This window comes from Salvelinus fontinalis, chromosome 8 (genome assembly GCF_029448725.1).
Source record: "Salvelinus fontinalis isolate EN_2023a chromosome 8, ASM2944872v1, whole genome shotgun sequence".
Taxonomy (NCBI): Eukaryota; Metazoa; Chordata; class Actinopteri; order Salmoniformes; family Salmonidae; genus Salvelinus; species Salvelinus fontinalis.
In genome coordinates this window covers 30,420,361-30,446,848 of record NC_074672.1, presented here as the reverse complement: position 1 = coordinate 30,446,848, position 26,488 = coordinate 30,420,361, and the positions used below count along the sequence as shown (strand labels likewise).

Sequence of the window (26,488 nt, the reverse complement as noted above, 5' to 3'; positions counted from 1 at the left end):
ACTGCTGCTGCTACTACTGCTGCTGCTACTACTACTACTACTACTACTACTACTACTACTACTGCTGCTACTACTACTGCTGCTGCTAATACTACTACTGCTGCTGCCAGTACTACTACTGCTGCTGCTGCTGCTAATACTACTACTGCTACTACTACTGCTGCTAATACTACTACTGCTGCTGCCAGTACTACTACTGCTGCTGCTGCTGCTGCTACTACTACTACTACTACTGCTGCTAATACTACTACTGCTGCTGCTAATACTACTACTGCTGCTACTGCTGCTACTACTACTACTACTACTGCTAATACTACTACTGCTGCTGCTGCTGCTAATACTACTACTGCTGCTGCTAATACTACTACTGCTGCTGCTAATACTACTACTGCTGCTGCTACTACTACTGCTGCTGCTACTACTACTACTACTGCTGCTACTACTGCTACTACTGCTAATACTACTACTGCTAATACTACTGCTGCTACTACTACTACTACTGCTGCTAATACTACTACTGCTGCTACTACTACTACTACTGCTGCTAATACTACTGCTGCTGCTACTGCTGCTGCTACTACTACTACTACTACTGCTGCTGCCAGTACTACTACTGATGCTGCTACTGCTGCTACTACTACTACTACTACTACTACTACTACTACTACTACTACTACTACTACTACTACTACTACTACTACTACTGCTGCTGCTAATACTACTACTGCTGCTGCTAATACTACTACTACTGCTGCTACTACTACTACTGCTACTGCTAATACTACTACTGCTGCTAATACTACTACTACTACTGCTGCTAATACTACTACTACTACTGCTGCTGCCAGTACCTCTACTGCTGCTGCTGCTAATACTACTACTGCTGCTGCTAATACTACTACTGCTGCTGCTACTACTACTGCTGCTGCTAATACTACTACTGCTGCTGCTACTACTACTGCTACTACTACTACTGCTGCTACTACTACTGCTGCTAATACTACTACTGCTACTGCTAACACTACTACTGCTACTGCTAATACTACTACTGCTGCTAATACAACTACTACTGCTGCTAATACTACTACTACTGCTGCTAATACTACTACTACTGCTGTTAATACTACTACTGCTGCTGCTACTACTACTACTAATACTAATACTACTGCTGCTGCTGCTACTACTACTGCTGCTAATACTACTACTGCTGCTAATACTACTACTGCTGCTAATACTACTACTGCTGCTACTACTACTGCTGCTGCTACTACTACTGCTGCTGCTACTACTACTACTACTGCTGCTGCTACTACTACTACTGCTGCTGCTACTACTACTACTGCTGCTAATTCTACTACTGCTGCTAATACTACTACTTCTGCTAATACTACTACTGCTGCTGCTACTGCTGCTGCTACTACTACTGCTGCTGCTACTGTTGCTGCTGCTACTACTACTACTGCTGCTACTACTACTACTTCTACTACTGCTTCTACTACTACTTCTACTACTACTACTGCTTCTGCTACTTAAGTTGAATTAAATTCCAACTTAATGATTGAATTCCAATACCATGAGGATGGTTTATACAGGGCAGTATTTTACAATTTTAAATTAGTCAGCAGACACTATTATGTAGATGGACTTACAAGCAGTGCATAGGCCCACAGTGAGGGGGCTAAACTGCTACAATACACACCACAGCACTTCAAAAGTAAGTGATGGGGATGGAGTAGTGTGTATATATGAAGGGCATGAGTCTTAGTGGCAGTAATCCGCTTTTCTCTGTGGAGACAGTCTACAAGGCAGTGAAGGTTTCTCTTTCAACCGGCCATCTCCATCAGCGCGTGGTTTTGCATCGGCGGGTGGGGTGGAGCTTTTTATCTCCCCCCCATCCTCAGCTGCTGAGCGCCTGAAATATTTAACATGGACTGCACTATTTTTGGATTTGTGCTCCGTTTGTTTTGAAGCTTATGTAATAATAACCCGTTGTGTTTCATCCCACCGCAAATGGTGGTTTTTGGTGTACGTATGCCATTCTCAGACAAACACTTGCTTGGCAAACTGAGGCAAAGTGTGTTTTACCAATGAGGGGTGTAATGCCAGTGTCAATATGATGCAAGGTTACTTTGAATGAGGGCAGAGGTTTAGAATGTACAGTATGTGGCGCCGAATGCCATTCCATTCTATTTAATGTGAAGGTATTTTAGTATTGTTTGGCCTTTTACAAAGTAAGTTGATCTCTCGCTGGCTGTTTTGGGCCTCTCTGGGCAAATTGTTGTGTTACATTTCAGAACAACATATACGCTGAAAGCTATCTATCAAATTAAATCAAAGTTCTGAAGCATATGTTATAGGTCTACTGTGCTGGAAAAGTCAGTCCACACTGAAAGTCCATCTGACGATCAGTTAATCTATTCATACTTCACAGTTCAAGCTTCTCATATTCTTGACTTCTTTTTTTCTGGAAACTATTGATCTGCCTCTCTGTCTTTGTGTATGTCTCTCCCTGTCTCTGTGTCTCCTCCCCTCTGTCTCGCTCTCTCTATATATCTCTCTGTCTCACTCTCTTTCTCTCGTTCTCTTTGTCTCTCTCGTTCTCTTTCTCTCGTTCTCTTTTTCTCTCTCTCTCTCTCTTCTCTCTCCTCTCCTGACTGCTCTCCAGTGAGATGTCAGATTCTCTGACTCATGCTCTGGATCGGAGGATGGGAGGAAGGAGGAAGGGAGGAGGGAAGAAAGGATGAAAGAGCAGATGAAGAGGGGGAATGTCATTTTGAAGAAATAGAGAATGGCCTTCGTCCAGTGGGATAAATGCTTGAGTTAATACCTTGCCAAAGTGTATTCAGTACGATGCCAAAGTGTATTCAGAAATATGTATGGTGCAAACACAAGCCCTCTAATAGGAGATGTGCCATTGGAAGTGAAGGCTAGCGTTGAACTATTGATTAGTAGATAGGAACCCGTTTTCCCAAATCAGAATCCAGCTGTATCAGCGTTTTTTTTTAAACCAGTTAAGGATTACCCTATTTTTTAAGCCATCCGAAGTGATCTCTGATTCTCAAAAGATGAGTTTGCATTAGAGCAGAACTGAAGCATCCTAGATGACTACAGTGTAGAGATCATCTGCACTGCCACTGCTGTCCCCACTACAACCAAAGCTAGCATAATTGCAGCCTCTGACACTGTGTTGCTGTGTGTCTGGAACAAGCAGCCACTCAGAGCTAAGGGCTGACAACACAGAAACGTGCCCTCTCTAATGATCAATAGCAATCTGGATGTTTGCCTTCTGTTGTTCTCTTTTCTCATGCTTTAATGAGAGAAACTATGGTTTCCTTAATATTGACATCGGACACGCCATGAAAGCAAATACCTTACGAGTGGCGTCATCACGTGATCACCGGAGACGTTTGATATTGTGAATGTCAACCAGACAGTTAATTGCTAGCAAATGACGAATTCGTTTCACATGCATGAGCTAGCATGGATTAATGGCTGACAGGACTGCACCAGACTGACAACCAGAGACAACTGTCATTTAATGTAATGACATAGTGTCATACTGACTTTATGGCATCAGTTGTCAACCCAACTCACTAATAATACTTATCAAGCTCAAACAAACCCTTCTAATGATAGTGTCAAAGGGGTGTCACTCTCTCCTCTCCAGCTTCATCTCATCTGATGTGTTTCTAAGGAGATGATGTCTTTCAAAAGAGTGGAGATGGATTGATATCTCTACCAGTTGCCATAATGCATCCTTTCCCCTCATTGATTCCCTGCGCTCTTAGAAAAAAAGGGTCCAAAAGGGTTCTTCGGCTGTCCCCGTAGGAGAACCCTTTTTGGTTCCAGGTTGGATTCTTTTGGGTTTATTGTAGAACCCTCTGTGGAAAGGGTTCTACATGGAACCCAAAAGGGTTCTACCTGGAACCAAAGGGAGTTCTTCAAAGGGTTCTCCTACAGGGACAGCCGATAGATAGCACCTTTTTATCAATCCCATATCCCCTGTTGATTCTGCTACAGGAGAACATGTTCACTGACTTCACTTGCCTGAGAATGAACTCAGATGACATGTTAAATATACTGCTTCAGTAAGAGCACACAGTGAGCTAAGGATCATATGGCTAAGGTGGCCAGCCAGCAGTGTACCAGGGCAGGGCTGCTGGACTCCTCTCTGCGCCAGTAAACTGGCTAAAGTAGGAGACAGTCAGGGGTCTTGTAACCCTCTCTAGGGGTTTGGGTTTGGCTGGGCAGGCAGACAGACACAGTTCCAGATTAATGCTGGATCTGATACAGAGGGAAGGATGGAAGAAGGAAGTCCCCCCTGTGCCGAGGCTTGACCCCTCCAGTTAGAAGTGACAGAGACTCTGAGAGATAAAACAGGGGTCTAAGTGACAGAGAAGGAGACAGAGATGCTGAGAGATCTAACACTGGTCTTTAATTTCAAGCCTCTTGTTTCTTTGCAGCCTCGTGTCTCTCTATCTCGCTCGCTCTCTTTCTCTCTCTCTCCCCCCTCTGTGGAGAGAAAGTCAAAAGCAGCCATGCTCAAGTAACCTTTTCATCCTTGAGGGTGAACTAAATGTCTCTAATGTCTTTAAGTTTAGAACTCAACTGAGTGTTTATTTCTAGAGGATAGACTTATATTCCACTTTGCTGAAAAAGCTTCACAGTTTTCATAGGGGCTAACAGTATATTGGTAATACGAAGCAAACTTAAATAACTACTAGCCCTTTCCTGCAGTCAAATGTCATAGTGGCCTCATGGGTGGAACGTTATTAATGTTATTTGCCAGCAGCATACCATCCTGCATCCCACTGCTGGCTTGCTGTTGCTGTTGAAGCTAAGCAGGGTTGGTCCTGGTTGGTCCCTAGGTGGGGGACCAGATGCTGCTAGAAGTGGTGTTGGGGGGCCAGTTGGAGGCAATGCCCCAGGGCAGTGATTGGGGACATTGCTCTGTGTAGAGTGCCGTCTTTCGGATGAGATGTTAAACGGTTGTCCTGACTCTCTGTGGTCACTAAAGATCTCATGGCACTTTTTATTTTATTTTTTTATTTTTTTATTTCACCTTTATTTAACCAGGTAGGCAAATTGAGAACACGTTCTCATTTACAATTGCGACCTGGCCAAGATAAAGCAAAGCAGTTCGACACATACAACAACACATAGTTACACATGGAGTAAAACAAACACACAGTCAATAATACAGTGAAAAATAAGTCTATATACAATATGAGCAAGTGAGGTGAGATAACGGAGGTGAAGGCAAACAAAATATATATATAAATAAATAAAAATATAAAAAGGCCATGGTGGCGAAGTAAATACAATATAGCAAGTAAAAAAATAACACTGGAATGGTTGGTTTGCAGTGGAAGAAGGTGCAAAGTAGAGATAGAAATAATGGGGTGCAAAGGAGCAAAATAAATAAATACAGTAGGTAGAGAGGTAGTTGTTTGGGCTAAATTATAGATGGGCTATGTACAGGTGCAGTAATCTATGAGCTGCTCTGACAGCTGGTGCTTAAAGCTAGTGAGGGAGATAAGTGTTTCCAGTTTCAGAGATTTTTGTAGTTCGTTCCAGTCATTGGCAGCAGAGAACTGGAAGGAGAGGCGGCCAAAGGAAGAATTGGTTTTGGGGGTGACCAGAGAGATATACCTGCTGGAGCGCGTGCTACGGGTGGGCGTTGCTATGGTGACCAGCGAGCTGAGATAAGGGGGGACTTTACCTAGCAGGGTCTTGTAGATGACCTGGAGCCAGTGGGTTTGGCGACGAGTGTGAAGCGAGGGCCAGCCAACGAGAGCGTACAGGTCGCAGTGGTGGGTAGTATATGGGGCTTTGGTGACAAAACGGATGGCACTGTGATAGACTGCATCCAATTTATTGAGTAGGGTTTTGGAGGCTATTTTGTAAATGACATCACCGAAGTCGAGGATTGGTAGGATGGTCAGTTTTACAAGGGTATGTTTGGCAGCATGAGTGAAGGATGCTTTGTTGCGGAATAGGAAGCCGATTCTAGATTTAACTTTGGATTGGAGATGTTTGATGTGAGTCTGGAAGGAGAGTTTACAGTCTAACCAGACACCTAGGTACTTATCGTAAGAGTAGGGGTGTTAACCCCGGTGTACTGGCAAAATTCCCAATCTGACCTTCATACCATCATGGCCATCTAATCATCCCCAGCTTCCAATTGGTTCATTCATCTCCCCTGTAACTATTCCCCAGTTGTTGCTTTACATGAGAATGTGTTCTTATCAACTTACCTGGTAAAAAAATCTAGTTATATATAATCATATTTTTCATAATTAATTAACATTAGTTATTTATTTTAATGCCAAAAATCCGGTGATTCTATGTCAAACTATTTTGTTATATTTCAATCTTCTGTGATGTATATAAAGTGTAATATTTGCATGCAAACTCAAAATTGAATAAATTTCCATTATATATCTGACATGGTACAGAAGTCTTCTTCTTTTAAGTCCATAACCATGTGTGTGAGCTGTATACTTTTGTTTCAAAGTATATTTGTTTAAGACTACTTGGAGCACACATCAAAGATGTGACAGATAAAAGCAGCTGTCCTGCCATCCCTCGACACTGTATGACCCTGATTTAGCCCACTGCAGTAAAAGGTTAAAAGAGACTGGCCTCAGTTTTACATACGCATTCGATTTGACCCATTCCAGCCGGTTGCTTAAGTACGTATTCCTACAATTATTCTGAATATGTCTGGGCATGGCCCTGACATCGCTGAAGGCTGTGTACAGCTGCAGCTACAGACATGCTGCTGACACAGTAAATATCAAATAAGGTTTGGTTGTGTGAAATAGGTTATTTTGACTTGTGTTTACCAAATGGTGGATCAGGATCTGGACAACCTGTTGGGTTGTAGCCAAAGACTGGGTTGTACCTTTAAGGTTCAATTCCATCACTTTCAGTGTGTACCTATGGTACCCAATTGTACCTATGAAAATATAGCCAAAAACAACATCAAATCATCACCATCCTCACTTTGTGTGGCGGATTATCTGTTCCAAAAGTCAACCCTGTCTGAATGAACTCCCCTTTTATCGTTAGGCTTTTGATTACCCCGTCTCTCCTTCATAATTAGAGCCTTTACCCTTTCCCTCATGTTTGGACCCTACTGCAACACAAAGACAGGCCGGGCATTTTGATGGGGTATGAATGATGTCAGAGGAAATGGAGGAAGCGTGTTCCCTATAGACCTCATTAGAGTTTGGAGTGGACGAGTGGTGCCATTAGAACCTAAGTGTCTGTCTGACCACTGTTGTTTGCTGAAGAGAAGCTGGTTGGGTTGGGTGCTCTGCTCTCTCTATAAAATAGGGAGACGAATACATTTCTGTTGGTTAATGTGGTGCCGAGGTCTCTCTGACCCTCGGAAATAGCGTTGGCAGTACTACATAATTTAAGACATGAATTATGAATATATTTAATGTTCTTGCTCTAACAATGGCAATGTTTATTTTTTATTTATTTTTACATTAACTCACTAGTTGTGCTTTTATTCAGTAATTCATCTTCAGTTTCTGGATTAATTCTGTCAGTTCAGTTAACTCTAGAGGTTCATTGAAATTGGGTTATTTTCAATTAATCCCTTGAAATGACTGAAATGGGATTGAAATAGAATTTATCCCTTCCAGCCCTAGTGCTGCTTATCTGCAGTACTAAAGGCATTATGGCAGTTGCTGTGGCCGCTAGATGACTTTTTCCCTTCTAACATCTCAACAGCTGAGGACCTTGTGATCAAAGCTTATCCTCTCCCTTGTTAAAAGTGGACACCCTCTCCCTTTGTGTGTTTGTGCGTGTGGTGGTGGTGCGGGTGTGTTATCATGTACAGTTGAAGTCGGAAGTTTATATACACTTAGGTTGGAGTGATTAAAACTTGTTTTTCAACCACTCCACACATTTCTTGTTAACAAACAATAGTTTTGGCAGGTTGGTTAGGACATTATTTCACTGTATCTAAATTCCAGTGGGTCAGAAGTTTACATACACTAAGTTGACTGTGCCTTTAAACAGCTTGGAAAATTCCAGAAAATTATGTCATGGCTTTAGAAGCTTCTGATAGGGTCAATTGGAGGTGTACCTGTGGATGTAGACATGTGGATGTATTTCAAGACCTACCTTAAAACTCAGTGCCTCTTTGCTTGACATCATGGGAAAATCTAAAGAAATCAGCCAAGACCTCCACTAGTCTGGTTCATCCTTGGGAGCAATTTCCAAACGCCTGAAGGTACCACGTTCATCTGTACAAACAATAGTACGCAAGTATAAACACCATGGGACCACGCATCCGTCATACCGCTCAGGAAGGAGACGCATTCTGTATAAGTGCAAATCAATCCCAGAACAACAGCAAAGGACCCTGTGAAGATGCTGGAGGAAATGGGTACAAAAGTATCTATATATCTCAAAAGTATCTCAAAAGTAAAACTAGTCAGGAAAACTAGTCCTATATCGACAAGGAAGATGCTACTGCTCCAAAACCACCATAAAAAGCCAGACTATGGTTTGCACATGGGGACAAAGATCGTACTTTTTGGAGAAATGTCCTCTGGTCTGATGAAACAAAAATAGAACTGTTTGGCCATAATGACCATCGTTATGTTTGGAGGAAAAAGGGGGAGGCTTGCAAGCCGAAGAACATCATCCCAACCTCAGAAGCACAGGGGTGGCAGCATCATGTTGTGGGGGTGCTTTGCTGCAGGAGGGACTGGTGCACTTCACAAAATAGAGGGCATCATGAGGCAGGAAAAGTATGTGGATATATTGAAGCAACATCTCAAGACTTCAGTCAGGAAGTTAAAGCTTGGTCGTAAATGGGTCTTCACAATGGACAATGACCCCAAGCATACTTCCAAAGTTGTGGCAAAATGGCTTAAGGACAACAAAAGGTATTGGAGTGGCCATCACAAAGCCCTGACCTTATTCCTATAGAAAATTTGTGGGCAGAACTGAAAAAGCGTGTGTGAGCAATGAGGCCTACAAACCTGACTCAGTTACACCAGCTCTGTCAGGAGGAATGGGCCAAAATTCACCCAACTTATTGTGGAAAGCTTGTGGAAGGCTACCCAAAACGTTTGACCCAAGTTAAACAATTTAAAGGCAATGCTACCAAATACTAATTGAGTGTATGTAAACTTCTGACCCACTGGGAATGTGATGAAAGAAATAAAAGCTGAAATAAATCCTTCTCTCTACTATTATTCTGACATTTTACATTCTTAAAATAAAGTGGTGATCCTAACTGACCTAAGACAGGGAATTTTTACTCGGATTAAATGTCAGGAATTGTGAAAAACTGAGTTTAAATGTATTTGGCTAACGTGTATGTAAACTTCCGACTTCAACGGTATGGGTGTGTACGCACGCGTGTGGTGTGTGTAAACAGTGAAGTGGTCTACCTTGTGCCCTCTGCCCTTACACAACTCGTGTATGCAAGTTGACACCCTTTCCCCTCCGTGTGTTTAAGAGGGAAACACTATCTTATCCCTCTGGATACCCTATACCCCTCAGCCTTTATATGTACAGTATGCAGAGGGAACCCTGTTTCTTTTCTCTCCATGGTGATGAGGTATGTCACCATTCCTTACCCCCTCTGTTCCCCCTCTGTTCCCCTTGGCCTAGGCCCAGATCCAGAGCCATGCCCAAGCCTGCTGTTGTGTCGCTGTGTTAGTGCCATCCTAGTCTCAGAACTGGTGTCCAATCGGTGAGACAAGTGGGCCAAACACCATTCTTTTCATCTTCAGCAGTCTCTCAGGACACTCCTGGAAACACAGACAGAGAGAAAACAATCACTGTCGAGGGATGTCAGGACAGCTGCTTTTATCTGTCACGTCTTTGATGTGCGCTCCAAGAAAGGAGAGAAGAAAAAACAATTCAACAAAGACATTTTTTACTTTTTGTTAAAGGGGCCTAAAAATGAGTAGTTATACTTGTTAGTGTAATAACCAAGAGGAAAGTAACATGTATTTTGGGGTTCTTGGAATGTGTTTTTGATATTATTACTTTTTACTATTTTTGTGAATATTGAGATCCTCCCAAGTAATTAATCACAATTGAACCAATCATCAGATTGTCCAATTAGACAGAGCAACAGTACTGTGTGAGGTTCAACGAACATACAGAGAGACAGACCTACAGGACTGTGTAGCTGCTGTCCACCCTTCCTCTGCCTTGTCCTCACCCTGCAGTGCAGTCTGGTACCTCTCTAATTCCCCTGCCCTGAGTTCTGAGTAGAACTGAGTTTAATTTAGAACAGAGGGGCTTTGTTCATTCTGGAACACTGGTGCTTGGGATTCTGAGAATGGGTTAGTTCAGAGGCTCATCACACCGCCCCCTCGCCTCACAGACATAGCACATGCCTTGTTATCAGCCCAGAGAGCAGCACATAATGATCCCTCCAATCATTAACTCCTAATGCAATAAAGCGCTAACATTTTAGCCGTGCCCTACAGCATAATGAAGTTAGCGCGCCGTTACCTAAATGTGTGTGTCATGATAATCAGATGTGTTTTGGAGCATGATGCACGCAGGAGTAAACTCCGCATTTCGTCTCTTTCAAAGATAAGAGAGGGAATGTTTGTTTTTCAGTTCATCTGTAGTCAGCCCTTGGGCCACTATTTTGTGTAACATCTTGGAGATAATTGTGTGAGGCTTTAATATAAAGGAGTAAATTAGCCTAGATAATGTTGTCAAGTCAATCCATTGTGTCTCTTTAAAAGCAGATGAAGTTGTTTCTAGCCCAGTTCATACCTTATCACCGCCACTCTGCTTTGCTCTCTGGCCGTTGCTGACAGGCCAGCAAGGCTGTGCCGTGGTAATTAATCAGACACCACAGGCTTAGGCAAGTAGCAGCCAAGTTACCACATGATAGTCAGAGAGGGATGGCATGTTGGGTTTAAAGAGCCTCTGCATGCATACTGTACATAAATAAACAGATAGCTAGCAGCCTTGGCTATTAAACCTGTCTAGAAGGGGCCTCTGAGGAATAGCATTTTGTCAAACAGCAGACTCCCTTTGATTAACCATGATCTCCACACATATGACATACTCTAACCTGCCTGCACAAAAACAACATGGACACTTACAAAAATTCACACCCACATGCCACCCTAAAACAGTTTGAAAAATGTATGAAGCGATGTGAAGAGGCAGGTTAATAAACAAGGAACCTGCTTGAAGCCGGAGGGAGCGATTGGGTTTCTCAGTGATGTCTTCATCAGTAGGCCGAGCAGCAGCATACCGGGTATTGAAGGCTAGGTGGAATGCACTTGGCTGACGGTCAGCAGCGTTCCTATTAAAACAAGTGGCCTTGAACAAACAGGGACGATGGGATATGCGAGCCACTCTACAGGGGACAAGTGCAGAATCGAATCCATATGCAGCGACTGCATCGTCAGCTGGACTGCTCTGACTTACTCAAAAAACATCATAGAAATTAGATGTATCATTATTAGTGTTAGTGCAGAGGGCTGGGGCTATGTGTGTGTGCATGTGGACTGCAGTACAGTGCCAGAGTTTGCGTCGATTCTAATTCCTTTCAGGAAATGAATGCAATTTCATACATCACTTGAAAATACCAATAGAAAAAACATGGGCAATTTCCATTTACTACTTCCTGAAATGGCTGTGTCTGGAATGGCATTGAGTGAATGAATCTGGAGAATAACTGATGAAGATGATTTGTCAAAATCACCCAAATATTATGTGGTAATTTTGCAGCTCTTCATTTGCTCTTAGGGATTGTGCGCTTAGTTTGATTACTTCTACTGGTGCAGCAGCCAGCTATTTATATAACCAACCCTGTACTTACTCTGTCTGAGCTGACAACAGTCAGAATCCACCATAAATCAAGAGGAAACGTAAATATCTCCATAAGCTAATTATACACCCTGTGTGCCTAGACTGCTGAGCACCCAGGTGACTCACAATATGTCACAAGAACTGACATGCACGCAGTGTACCCAGTAGTGCACTGTCATACTGGATTCAGTGGAAAGGCGTCTCATTGGTTACTGATGTGGTGAACATGTTCAAATCTCTGCACCATCCATCTTACCCGTTTCTTTCTCACTGGTGCTGAAGCTTATCTATTTCTGTGTACAACAGCCTAGTCTTCACATTGTTGGAGCACATCACAGCACAGTTTTTTAATAAGCTGAAGAACTGAAACAACTGCAAGCTGTAATCTAATTAAATGCACTTTTTGAAACCAAAGTGCTATTGTAACCATCAATTAAAATGTTTGAAAGGAACAATTGTCACATAACCCATGTACGCAAGGAAACCAGGCCATTTTGTGCTGTCATTCTCCAACCTCTCTGATTATAGGGAAGTCGGCTGCCAGTTAATCAAGGGCCAGTCAGTCTCATCCTGTACTCACTAACACCCACTCGTTGTCTATTAGGGCCCAATCTCCCCGCTAGGCAGAGTGGCCTGGAACCCTGCAGCTGACAGCAGCACTGCTGGGAGTCAATAGCCGGCTCACACATTATTTCTTCATCATTCTGACTTACATGCTGACTAGATTAATCCACAGATAAAAGGGTAAACAGAGTTAGTTTCTAGCAGACTTCAGGCTTCTTCTTCTTCTTTGGACTTTATATGGCGGTTGGCAACCAACTTTAAGGTGCATTAGCACCAACAACTGGACTGGAGTGTGGACCTCAGTTAATCTTTCAATCACCCACTTGGGTATATGCTCCTAAAAACCAATGAGGAGATGGCACATGGTTATATGCTCCTAAAAACCAATGAGGAGATGGGAGAGGCGGGACTTGCAGTGCGTCAAGCGTCACAAATAGATCCAAGCTCTATTTTAGCGCCTGGCTACGCAGATGCTCATTGACACGAGCGAGCAGTGTGGGTGCAATGATTGAATAACATGTATGTGTAAATGTATTTTGCAACGTGACGTGAGCAGTGTGGTCAGAATGTTAGTTATGGATGACCACCAATTTACAAATACCTCAGAAGGATGGGGCATTGCTGCTTCATTATCAGTGGGTTGAGATATATGTCTTTAATGTGCACATTGATGGGCAAACCTTACGTTCAACAGGATATTGTGAACTTGTTTGAGCTTTATGCTGTCCTCAATGCCCTGTTCAATTAGTTCATAATGGTAACCTTAGAGATAGACATCAGTCTGCATACTATACTCACTTTCTGTGAAGCCCACAATGCAGGTGTTCAGTGGGTTAGACCTTGAACAGCTACAGAAAGCACAATGGTCATGGAGAAGGACTCACTGAGAGTGACTGATTTGAATTTAACAATTTCTGTTTCAAGCATCCTGCATTGTGAGATTGAGATGTGATGGTGGCTCTGTCTTGTCATGCAAACAGGAGATTGTATCCATTGACTTCCTATTGCAAAGTGACCTTCTAGTTGATATCACATCATAAAGATGTTGAGGTGAAATATCACAACAAATGAGTAAGAGTGTTTGTATTGAAATCTAGTTGTATTGTTACCAAACAGATATCAAGTCTAACGAATGGCATTTCCTTTACTTTGTCTCAGCAGAGCTTTGAAGGACTGGGGAGTGACAGAGAAGAGAGAGAGCAGCAGTCTTCATCTGACAGCGTGACCATTGGATGAGCCTTGTTCATGCGTCTCCCTGTGTGCAACTCCCACATCACTATGAACTGTGAGCAGGACTTCGGAGACGGGGGCCTGGGTGTGACCCTTACACTCCGACTGCTCATGCACGGCAAGGTACAGTTTGAGTGGATAGGAATAACTGTGAATATATAAGAGTAATTGTATGGGAATAACTGGGAATAAATAAGAGTAATTGTATGGGAATAACTGTAGGAATGAATGCTTAGGGATTAGTTAAAGTTTTCGGATTCAAATGTTGGATTTTAAGAATATAATTTTGGAATATGATTTCCCTCCTGACTCGTGCTCCTGCTGTTCTTTGTAGAATGTAAATAATATACAGTTGAAGTCAGAAGTGTACATACACTTAGGTTGGAGTCATTAAAACTAGTTTTTCAACCACTTCACAAATTTCTTGTTAACAAATTATAGTTTTCAAGTCGGTTAGGACATCTACTTTGTGCATGACACAAGTAATTTTTCCAACAATTGTTTAAAGACAGATTATTTAACTTATAATTCACTGTATCACAATTCCAGTGGGTCAGAAGTTTACATACATTAAGTTGACTGTGCCTTTAAACAGCTTGGAAAATTCCCGAAAATTATGTCATAGCTTTAGAAGCTTCTGATAGGCTAATTGACATCATTTGAGTCAATTGGAGGTGTACCTGTGGATGAATTTCAAGGCCTACCTTCAAACTCAGTGCCTCTTTGCTTGACATCATGGGAAAATCTAAAGAATCAGCCAAGACCTCAGAAAAAAAATTGTAGACCTCCACAAGTCTGGTTCATCCTTGGGAGCAATTTCCAAACGCCTGAAGGTATCACGTTCATCTGTATAAACAATAGTACGCAAATATAAACACCATGGGACCACGCAGTCATCATACCGCTCAGGAAGGAGACGCGTTCTGTCTCCTAGAGATGAACGTACTTTGGTGCGAAAAGTGCATATCAATCCCAGAACAACAGCAAAGGACCTTGTGAAGATGCTGGAGGAAACAGGTACAAAAGTATCTATATCCACAGTAAAACAAGTCCTATATCGACACAACCTGAAAGGCCGCTCAGCAAGGAAGAAGCCACTGCTCCAAAACCACCATAAAAAGCCAGACTATGGTTTGCAACTGCACATGGGGACAAAGATCGTACTTTTTGGAGAAATGTCCTTTGGTCTGATGAAACAAAAATAGAACTGTTTGGCCATAATGACCATCGTTGTGTTTGGAGGAAAAAGGGGGAGGCTTGCAAGCCAAAGAACGCCATCCCAACCGTGAAGCACGGGGGTGGTAGCATCATGTTGTGGAGATGCTTTGCTGCAGGAGGGACTGGTGCACTTCAAAAATATATGGCATCATGAGGCAGGAAAATTATGTGGATATATTGAAGCAACATCTCAAGACATCAGTCAGGAAGTGAAAGCTTGGTCGCAAATGGGTCTTCCCAATGGACAATGACCCCATGCATACTTCCAAAGTTGTGGCAAAATGGCTTAAGGACAACAAAGTCAAGGTATTGGAGTGGCCATCACAAAGCCCTGACCTCAGTCCCATAGAAAATGTGTGGGCAGAACTGAAAAAGCGTGTGCGAGCAAGGAAGCCTACAAACCTGACTCAGTTACACCATCTCTGTCAGGAGGAATGGGCCAAAATTCACCCAACTTATTGTGGGAAGTTTGTGGAAGGCTACCCGAAGCATTTGACCCAAGTTGAACAATTTAAAGGCAATGCTACCAAGTATGTAAACTTCTGACCCACTGGGAATGTGATGAAAGAAATAAAAGCTGAAATAAATTCTTCTCTCTATTATTATTCTGACATTTCACATTCTTAAAATAAAGTGGTGATCCTACCTGACCTAAGACAGGGAATGTTTACTAGGATTAAATGTTAGGAATTGTGAAAAACTGAGTTTAAATGTATTTGGCTAAGGTGTATGTAAACTTCTGACTTCAACTGTACATGCGAGATTTGGTTAAGACAGTATACTGATAATACAGTGCATTCGGAAAGTTTTCAGACCACTTTACTTTTTCCACATTTTGTAACATTACAGCCTTTTTTTAAATGAATGAAATAGTGTTTATCCTAATCATGGTAGCATCCACAATAATGTAGAAGTGTTTAGAAACATAGTCTATTCTTATCCAGGCTGTATCACATCCGGCCGTGATTGGGAGTCCCATAGGGCGGCGCACAATTGGCCCAGCGTCGTCCAGGTTTGGCCGGGGTAGACCTTCACTGTAAATAAGAATTTGTTCTTAACTGACTTGCCGAATTAAATAAAGGTTACATAAAAATAAAAGTTTTACAATAAAAGTAAATTAATTATTTACCATCCATTTCTATTGGGCACCAAATCATCTGAAACCCAACCTAATCAACTGGCAAATGCATCCAACAAGTTTGTAGAGTCACAAGCTTGGTGTAAAAATTGCATGCTAGGAATATGGGACCAAATACTAAACATTGTACTACTTTAATACACATAAGTGAATTTGTCCCAATACTTTTGGTCACCTAAAATAGGGGGACTATATACAAAAGGTGCTGTAATTTATAAACGGTTCACCAGATATGGATGAAAATACCCTCAAATTAAAGCTGACAGTCTGCACTTTAACCTCATAGTCATTGTATCATTTCAAATCCAAAGTGCTGGATTTCAGAGTCAAAAGAACAAAAAATATGTCAATGTACCAATACTTTTGGAGCTCACTGTATGTCGATTTAGCACAAAAAATGACGCTGTTGATGATAGGAGTCTCTGGAAAGCAGAGGTAGATATTTCTCAGAATCTTGTATTTCTTTAATTCAGGAATCTATATTTTCTTTATCCCCTGGTATTTTTAGGAGGTTGGCAGCATCATAGGCAAGGTAAGAAGGCTTATCTTTTTCTTCTATCATATAAATGTTATTTAAAACTCATATCTGAAGAGATACAGTATTCAGAGGTGCTTTCTGATCCAAGACATGCTGTTATCACAAGGGATGCCTATTTTCAGAATAAATTAAGACGTTTTCTAGAATTAGATTAATATTGTACTAACACAAGTGATGGGAATTATCCTCTATTAAAAATAGACGCTTCACACCATGCCATTTTGTAAGTGTTCATAAACCAATCTATGTAGAATGATTTTTCTAATCAGTCTATGTCTTTCCATTCTACTGTAAAAGCACAACAGACATAAGGCCTCCTGACACACAGATTTCTGACTGTAAATGTAATTGCCTTAAACCAACCCACTTCAGACCTCTCTATCCGCTAATGTAATACAGTAATCCATCAAACAGAAACATTAGTGCATTGACTGCAAACCTCCGGTTGAAACGGCACTCCATAAGGCATATTACTGTCAGCCCGTTTAGTTGCTGCTATAGGACGGGGTGTAGGCTGCTCTTTACCAGCTTAGTGTCTACTAGGAAGAGTGTAGGCTGCTCTTTACCAGTTTAGTGTCTACTAGGAAGAGTGTAGGCTGCTCTTTACCAGTTTAGTGTCTACTAGGAAGAGTGTAGGCTGCTCTTTACCAGTTTAGTGTCTACTAGGAGGAGTGTAGGCTGCTCTTTACCAGTTTAGTGTCTACTAGGAGGAGTGTAGAACGCTCTTTACCATTTTAGTGTCTATTAGGAGGAGTGTAGAACGCTCTTTACCAGTTTAGTGTCTACTAGGAGGAGTGTAGGCCGCTCTTTACCAGTTTAGTGTCTATTAGGAGGAGTGTAGAACGCTCTTTACCAGTTTAGTGTGTACTAGGAGGAGTGTAGGCTGCTCTTTACCAGTTTAGTGTCTATTAGGAGGAGTGTAGAACGCTCTTTACCAGTTTAGTGTCTACTAGGAGGAGTGTAGGCCGCTCTTTACCAGTTTAGTGTATACTAGGAGGAGTGTAGGCCGCTCTTTACCAGTTTAGTGTGTACTAGGAGGAGTGTAGACTGCTCTTTACCAGTTTAGTGTCTATTAGGAGGAGTGTAGATTGCTCTTTACCAGTTAAGTGTCTACTAGGAGGAGTGTAGGCTGCTCTTTACCAGTTTAGTGTCTACTAGGAGGAGTGTAGGCTGCTCTTTTCCAGTTTAGTGTCTATTAGGAGGAGTGTAGGCTGCTCTTTACCAGTTTAGTGTCTATTAGGAGGAGTGTAGGCTGCTCTTTACCAGTTTAGCGTCTACTAGGAGGAGTGTAGGCTGCTCTTTACCAGTTTAGTGTCTATTAGGAGGAGTGTAGACTGCTCTTTACCAGTTTAGCGTATACTACGAGGAGTGTAGGCCGCTCTTTACCAGTTTAGTGTCTACTAGGAGGAGTGTAGGCTGCTCTTTACCAGTTTAGTGTCTATTAGGAGGAGTGTAGGCTGCTCTTTACCAGTTTAGTGTCTACTAGGAGGAGTGTAGGCTGCTCTTTACCAGTTTAGTGTCTATTAGGAGGAGTGTAGAACGCTCTTTACCAGTTTAGTGTCTACTAGGAGGAGTGTAGGCTGCTCTTTACCAGTTTAGTGTATACTAGGAGGAGTGTAGGCTGCTCTTTACCAGTTTAGTGTCTACTAGGAGGAGTGTAGGCTGCTCTTTACCAGTTTAGTGTCTATTAGGAGGAGTGTAGGCTGCTCTTTACCAGTTTAGTGTCTATTAGGAGGAGTGTAGGCTGCTCTTTACCAGTTTAGTGTCTATTAGGAGGAGTGTAGAACGCTCTTTACCAGTTTAGTGTCTACTAGGAAGAGTGTAGGCTGCTCTTTACCAGTTTAGTGTATACTAGGAGGAGTGTAGGCTGCTCTTTACCAGTTTAGTGTCTACTAGGAGGAGTGTAGGCTGCTCTTTACCAGTTTAGTGTCTATTAGGAGGAGTGTAGAACGCTCTTTACCAGTTTAGTGTCTATTAGGAGGAGTGTAGAACGCTCTTTACCAGTTTAGTGTCTACTAGGAGGAGTGTAGGCCGCTCTTTACCAGCTTAGTGTCTACTAGGAGGAGTGTAGGCTGCTCTTTACCAGTTTAGTGTCTACTAGGAGGAGTGTAGAACGCTCTTTACCAGTTTAGTGTCTACTAGGAGGAGTGTAGGCCGCTCTTTACCAGCTTAGTGTCTACTAGGAGGAGTGTAGGCTGCTCTTTACCAGTTTAGTGTCTACTAGGAGGAGTGTAGGCTGCTCTTTACCAGTTTAGTGTCTACTAGGAAGAGTGTAGGCTGCTCTTTACCAGTTTAGTGTCTACTAGGAAGAGTGTAGGCTGCTCTTTACCAGTTTAGTGTCTATTAGGAGGAGTGTAGAACGCTCTTTACCAGTTTAGTGTCTACTAGGAGGAGTGTAGGCCGCTCTTTACCAGTTTAGTGTATACTAGGAGGAGTGTAGGCCGCTCTTTACCAGTTTAGTGTATACTAGGAGGAGTGTAGGCCGCTCTTTACCAGTTTAGTGTGTACTAGGAGGAGTGTAGGCTGCTCTTTACCAGTTTAGTGTGTACTAGGAGGAGTTTAGGCTGCTCTTTTCCAGTTTAGTGTCTACTAGGGCGGGTGTAGATTGCTCTCTACCCCCTCGCTGACTCTCACTTGCCCTGTAATAGAACAGGTACAGAGTGAGAGTGAGAGTGAGAGTGAGAGTGAGAGTGAGAGAAGGGGGGATGAGGAAACCAACACAGAGGGTATGAAATATTTAGAGAAAGAGGGGATAAGAAAGAGGGGAGAGAGAAAAGACAGACTGACGAAGAAGAAAAGGTGATACATAGAGATGGAGATGAGAGGGCGAGAAATGCTCTGTTTTGCACATACCATGCTGAAACAGACCTGTAACCAGGCTCTTCATCCAAAGCACTTGTGTTATTTGCTCCCTTCCCCCTCTCTCATTCCTCATCTCTATCTCTGCTGGCCTCCAGAACCACAACCTCTAAAATTTCCCAAACTACACACTAGCATACTATTTAGAATGAAATAACAGTGTGGCTAAGTACACAAAATAGCATCGTTGTGTTTTTATTAGAACACATCTGGTTGTCAATGTCATAGGCGTAGGTGGTAGAATCACTTAGAGAAGGGAGGAGAGAATGATGGGCTGAGGCCAATATAAAAGTGACAGATGGGGAGGCAATCTAAAGCTGACAGAGGATGTATGACAGAGGTGTGACTTAATTCTACTCTGCCTGGCAGGCTGGCTGGCTGCGGGCCACACAGAAAGGATCTCACACAAAGACAGGACAGACATTAAGAGTTGATACTAGAAGAGTAGAGGGCTATAGATGTGAACATAAAGGAAGAGATTGAAGTGAAAATGGATAGATATTATTAACATTTCAGATGTGGATGGGATGAGAATACTGAATGTCAGCATGGTGCTATCCATCTCAGATTGGTCGAGGATTCTACTTTTCTATGCCGTGTTAGCTCAGATTACTTTTCAATGGAGGGGAAATGTAGTCAATGTGAAGAAAAGTATCTGTTTAATAGGGATTTGAAGTACAGACGGATTTCGGATATGATATTTCAAGTTGAGGACACCACTTTAACAAATCACAGACACACACCTCACTTCAAAGTTGTCCTTCATCTTCTCTTTCCCAGAAAGGAGAGACGGTGAAAAGAATACGAGAAGAGGTATGTTACCAGCTTCTTATCACCACTGTTCATTATCTGTGTACTCCATATTACCCTAATCCATGCAAAGTAGAGCCTGTCATTGGTTGATGAAATACATGTATATCAACTAGCTCCAAAGCTATCAGTATCACATCTTGTTTCTGCCTCAATATGCATTCAATATGCAATCTTTATTTTCCAGTTATTGTGTAGACCAGAAGTGTACCATCACGAAAAGGTTATAGTTCAAGGCAAAACATAATCAAACCGGAGACAGTGTCTAATATTGGTTGTGTTGCATTAATATTAAACTCAAACCCTCTCTGGATGTTTGGGAAGAGTGACTGGGATAGCATACAGAACAGCCACATAGTCTGACCTGCCTATTGGCCACTGGTGGCTTCATCTCTCCCTTTTTTGCACTCTCTCTCTCTCTCTCTGAAGCTCTCTTTTTTTCTCTCTGTCTTTCCCTCTCCCCCCTTTTCTCTGTCTCTGCCTGCCCCTGTCAAGCTTTTTCAACCACCCTCTCTCCCCATTTCTCAGTTTGTCTCCTACCCCTTTTTCTCTCTTTTATGTCTCTTCTATTTCTCCCTCATAAACATCAAGGCTGCAGTTGATCCGATGGCGCTTGATTAACTCCTTGTATAAAAAGTAATTTGATTGCCATTGTGTTGGTTCTCGTCCCTCTGACTCCTGGTGTAAAACAATTATGTTGTACTTTATGAAGCAGAATGTGACACAGAGAGGCGGTTAGACTGGGTGAGCATGTAGCTCTGTAGGGCCACGATGAGTCAGCCAGTAAATCAGTCATCCATGCTAGTCAGTCGTCCACCCAGTCAGCCAGTAAACCAATCATCCATGCTAGTTAGCCAGTAAACCAGTCACCCATGCTAGTTAGCTCTCCACCCACCCACCCAGTCAGTCAGTCAGACAAATAGGCAGGCCTTTAGTTAGTTCCCCTATATGAGGCTCTCTGGCTTCCTCCCCAGGCCCTGTCTGTCCTCACAGTGCCAGAATGACTCCATAAGATGACTGTAATCAACATTGTTAAAGTACCACCATACCTCTAATACTCATATGTCCACTCTCCAATCCCCATATGTCCACTCTCCAATCCCCAGACCCCAGGGCTCTGGAGAAAAATTAAGGGACAGTTGATGGAGAAATCAGAGTACCAGCCTAGTTTAGTTACAGCAAGGTCAACTCCCTGTAGGGTGATCCAGCTCCAGTATATATTGTTAGTTATCTGTGGAGCAGGGTGTATTAAGCCTAGGCGTCCCGCTAGCGGGACAACTTCCGGTTGAAACTGGAGAGCGCGCAATTCAAATAAATAATAATACAAATTATGGATATTTAACATTTAGGTATATATAAGTGTCTTATATCGGTTGAAAGCTTAAATTGTTGTTAATCTAACTGCACTGTCCGATTTACAGTAGCTATTACAGCGAAAGCATGCCATGCGATTGTTTGAGGACGGCGCCCCACATCAAAATATTTTTCCATCGGCACAGGTTTCATAAATTCACAAATAGCGATTAAATATTCACTTACTTTTTGAAAATCTTCCTCTGATTTGTCATCCAAAGGGTCCCAGCTATAACATGTAGTGTTGTTTTGTTAGATAAAATCCTTCTTTATATCCCGTAAGTCTGTTTAGTTGGCGCTATCGACACTCGTTCAACTTGCAGAGAAAGGAATCCAAAAATCTACCCCTAAACTTTGTTTCAACAAGTCAAAATACGTTTCTATTTACTCCTCAGATACCCTAAAATCTAATCAAACTATAATATTTCTAACGGAAAGAAGTATGTTCAATAGGAAACCGATTTTAGCAGGTGCGTCCTGTCTTCGTAGCGCGCCAAACACGAATTTCCAAGACTGTGACCCTGTACTAAAAGTGATATTTCTTATTTGTTTTTGAAGTTACAAGCCTGAAACCTTGAACATAGACTGCTGACACCCTGTGGCAGCCATAGGGATTGCATCCTGGGAGCTAATTTTATGCACTTATGCACCATATGCACTTATGCTTGCCATTGTAAGAGCATGGTCTCTCTCAAAAAAAAGAATTCTGGTTGGTTTTTCTTTGGATTTTCTCCTACCATATCTATTGTGTTATATTCTCCTACATTATTTTAACTTTCTACACCTTCAAAGTGTTTTCTTTCCAAAGTTACCAATTATATGCATATCCTGGCTTCAGGGCCTGAGCAACAGGCAGTTTACTTTAGGCACGTCATTCAGGTGGAAGTTGAGAAAAAAGAGGCCTAGCTCTAAGAAGTTTTTAACTGGTCTAGAGTTTGGCCTCCGTCTATTTAACCATACCCCTTCTTATCCATACTAACCTCATTGTGTCCTCCTCACCTCTCTGCCCTCTTACCTGTGCACCTTATTTGCGCCATCCACCACATGCTATAACCATGCTCTCCTCATCTAATAGAACGTAAATAAAGCTAGACCCTGGTTCTTGGTCTATCCCCCTACAGAGCAATGCACGGGTGAACATCTCAGAGGGCTCCTGTCCAGAGAGGATCATCACCATCACTGGTTCTACAGACTGTGTCTTCAGAGCCTTCACCATGATCACATACAAACTAGAAGAGGTAAGACAACACAATCAGCGTTTCCCTTAGAGATTTCGTTAGGCAGGGCACAGCTGCACAAATTATTTGATGTATAATTTCCTGGTTTCCAATTCAATTATATGTTTTTATTTATACAGTTCATCCTGTAAATTAATCATTGAAAATAATTTCTTCCCAGGTTCGCATCTACTGCAGATGAATTTGACGTTGGTTAGGAGTTAGACTGTGGCTGCTCTTGGTGCAAGAGCCTTTTCGTTTCTCATTTAGTATATTGCAGTGTGAAGTGTAGCTAGCACATTGATGAATACATTTATCACCCGGCCTTTTATGCAGCAGCATAGTGACTTATTAAATTGAGCTTGGCATTGGAACAGCACTGACAGGAGGAGAGTAACAGTGGAGTGGCTCCATGCCGTTTCTGGAAAACATATTGTTTTGAGGGAGAACATGCGCCAGTGCTCCAGGCCTTTTGATGAAAGAGCAGATGACAATATGTTAACGTGCTAATTAATTAAACAGATGAGGTTTGTGTTTAATCCCTTAATGAGCTACAGATAATGGCAGACCTGTGGAACATTTAGCTATTTATTCATCAGCAAACTAATTAACAGGATAGATTCAGGGACATTTTGGTTGGCCTAGCATTGGAACAGTCGCTCCCCGCGTAGTCGAGTCGACAGAGCCTTGTTTCATTGCAGTCAGTAAACACACGCTGGCTGTGAGGGCGCCGTGCAGCATTCATTAAAGATCTTAAGCTCTCACCTATTCCCAACCCTACATTCAGCCGAAACTACAGAGTTGTCATAGCAACCTGTTGGCTGACCTACAGCACACGGCATGCCTCTCACCACGCCTGAGTGGTATGTGTCTGACATCTTTAATTAAAGGATAGAAAGAAGAAAAAAATAATTGGCCAATGGGTATTGTAAAGAATTGATTTTGTTGTCTGTCTTCTGCTACTCCCTACTGTTATTAAATGAGAAGTTCACCCAAAATCCAGAGACTCCCAAGTGATTTTATACATTGAAACTAGTTCAGGGAAGTTTGCCCTTCCTCCTCTCGCTCCGTGTAGTGCTGTACTGAAACAACTGCAAAAAACGGCTCATGTGACTGGTGATGTTGCTGGATGCAGGCCTCGCTCTGCTCCGTTGCCAGTGAATTCATGATTCAGAAATCCACAAAGTGTAGACAAAGTCGTTGTTTTATTGAAAGCGTACAGCTGAATTAGCTATTTTTGTCAAAGGTTACTATCGGTTTTGAGAAAGGAAATGTGTACTTTTCCACCTAGGGCTGTTGCGGTGACCGTATTACCGCCACATCATCAGTCACTAGTCATGAAGGCAATCAAATTCCACTTGACCATTTAGTCACAGTAATGAGGCTTCTCCAGGCTCTGATGCTGCTTCCAGTCATTTGTAGCCTACCAAACTTGCTAACTGCCTGGTACTCAGCACCCTATTGTTCCTCTAATCACTCTGACATCAATGCAAAAGTAATAAAAAACATTTCTATAGGCTATGCAATGAAAACAGAGTGAAGCTTACTATATTTATTCCTCAACTTTCCTAAGATTAAGCACATTGCTTATATTTATAACAGGATAAAAGCCTACCTGGCTGGCATGAAAATAAACAACTGGAAAAGCATCCTCCATCGCTATTTAAGTGCATAGATAACATGTATTTTTTTCCGCTGCCCCTGTTCCGATATAGGTGCATGATAATGATCCATTCTAAATCAAAACAAATTTCACACATACAGTTGAAGTCGGAAGTTTACATACACTTAGATTGGAGTCATTAAAACTCGTTTTTCAACCACTCCACAAATATCTTGTTAACAAACTATAGTTTTGGCAAGTCGGTTAGGACATCTACTTTGTGCATGACACAAGTAATTTTTCCAACAATTGTTTACAGACAGATTATTTCACTTATAATCCACTGTATCACATTTCAAGTGGGTAAGAAGTTTACATACATTAAGTTGACTGTGCCTTTAAACAGCTTGGAAAATTCCAGAAAATGATGTCATAGCTTTAGAAGCTTCTGTTTGGCTAATTGACATAATTTTAGTCAATTGAAGGTGTACCTGTGGATGTATTTCAAGGCCTACCTTCAAACTCAGTGCCTCTTTGCTTGACATCATGGGAAAATCAAAAGAAATCAGCCAAGACCTCAGAAAAAAAATTGTAGACCTCCACAAGTCTGGTTTATCCTTGGGAGCAATTTCCAAATGCCTGAAGATACCAAGTTCATCTGTACAAACAATAGTACGCAAGTATAAACACCATGGGACCACGCAGCCGTCATAACGCTCAGGAAGGAGACGCGTTCTGTCTCCTAGAGATGAACGTACTTTGGTGCGAAAAGTGCATATAAATCCCAGAACAACAGCAAAGGACCTTGTGAAGATGCTGGAGGAAACCGGTGTAAACTATCTTTATCCACAGTAAAATGAGTCCTATATCGACATAACCTGAAAGGCCGCTCAGCAAGGAAGAAGCCACTGCTCCAAAACCGCCATAAAAAAGCCAGGCTACAGTTTGCACATGGGGACAAAGATTGTGCATTTTGGAGAAATGTCTTCTGGTCTGATGAAACAAAAATAAAACTGTTTGGCCATAATGACCATCGTTATGTTTGGAGGAAAAAGGGGGACGCTTGCAAGCCGAAGAACACCATCCCAGCCTCAGAAGCACAGGGGTGGCAGCATCATGTTGTGGGGGTGCTTTGCTGCATGAGGGACTGGTGCACTTCACAAAATAGAGTGCCTCATGAGGGAAGAAAGTATGTGGATATATTGAAGCAACATCTCAAGACATCAGTCAGGAAGTTAAAGCTTGGTGGCAAATGGGTCTTCCAAATGGACAATGACCCCAAGCATACTTCCAAAGTTGTGGCAAAATGGCCCAAGGACAACAAAGTCAAGGTATTGGAGTGGCCATCACAAAGCCCTGACCTCAATCCTACAGAAAATGTGGGCAGAACTGAAAAAGCGTGTGCGAGCAAGGAGGCCTACAAACCTGACTCAGTTACACCAGCTTTGTCAGGAGGAATGGGCCAACATTCCCCCAACTTATTGTGGGAAGCTTGTGGAAGGCTACCCAAAACGTTTGACCCAAGTTGAACAATTTAAAGGCAATGCTACCAAATACTAATTGAGTGTATGTAAACTTCTGACCCACTGAGAATGTGATGAAAGAAATAAAAGCTGAAATAAATCCTTATTACTATATAAATCCTTACTATTATTCTGACATTTCACATTCTTAAAATAAAGTGGTGATCCTAACTGAGACGTAAAACAGGGAATTTTTACTAGGATTAAATGTCAGGAATTGTGAAAAACTGAGTTTAAATGTATTTGGCTAAGGTGTATGTAAACTTCCGACTTCAACTGTACATGTTGTACTTTACTTGTTTCTCCCTGGAAAGGAGATTTTATTTGGAGCAGTTTAGTCATTCTCCATTGATGTCTCATCATCCTAACCACAGCAAACACGGGGGATTATGCCCAGGCCTCTTTGTGTGACTGCAGATTCTTGTAACCCCCGGACGTATTTACGCCAATTTGCTTGTGAGTTGTTCACCGAGTTTGGTGAGTGAGCAAGGATCGTGCCATTCACAGTTGTTAAGATATGACGCATATTTTTAGATCAAATCTGGTAGATGATGCCCAGAGCCCTGCGATCCCACTGACGAGCTACGTGCTCCTCATATAATGAGACAACTC

At 42.1% G+C, this 26,488-nt stretch overlaps 1 protein-coding gene across 3 annotated transcripts in view; it reads left to right on the top strand.

Moving 5' to 3' along the window:
• Window positions 1–26,488, top strand: part of LOC129861086 (poly(rC)-binding protein 4-like) — a 60,795-nt gene that overhangs the window by 7,591 nt on the left and 26,716 nt on the right. For 2 of the 3 annotated variants that reach the window (XM_055932192.1, XM_055932194.1), the window contains exons 2-5: window positions 13,549–13,740; window positions 16,482–16,505; window positions 20,151–20,183; window positions 22,655–22,771. In XM_055932192.1, coding sequence (XP_055788167.1) covers window positions 13,633–13,740; window positions 16,482–16,505; window positions 20,151–20,183; window positions 22,655–22,771 — 282 coding nt within the window. In that variant the 5' untranslated portion in view covers window positions 13,549–13,632. Of the gene's footprint in view, window positions 1–13,545; window positions 13,741–16,481; window positions 16,506–20,150; window positions 20,184–22,654; window positions 22,772–26,488 lie in introns of all 3 variants that reach the window. The other variant, XM_055932193.1, reaches the window with a different exon arrangement.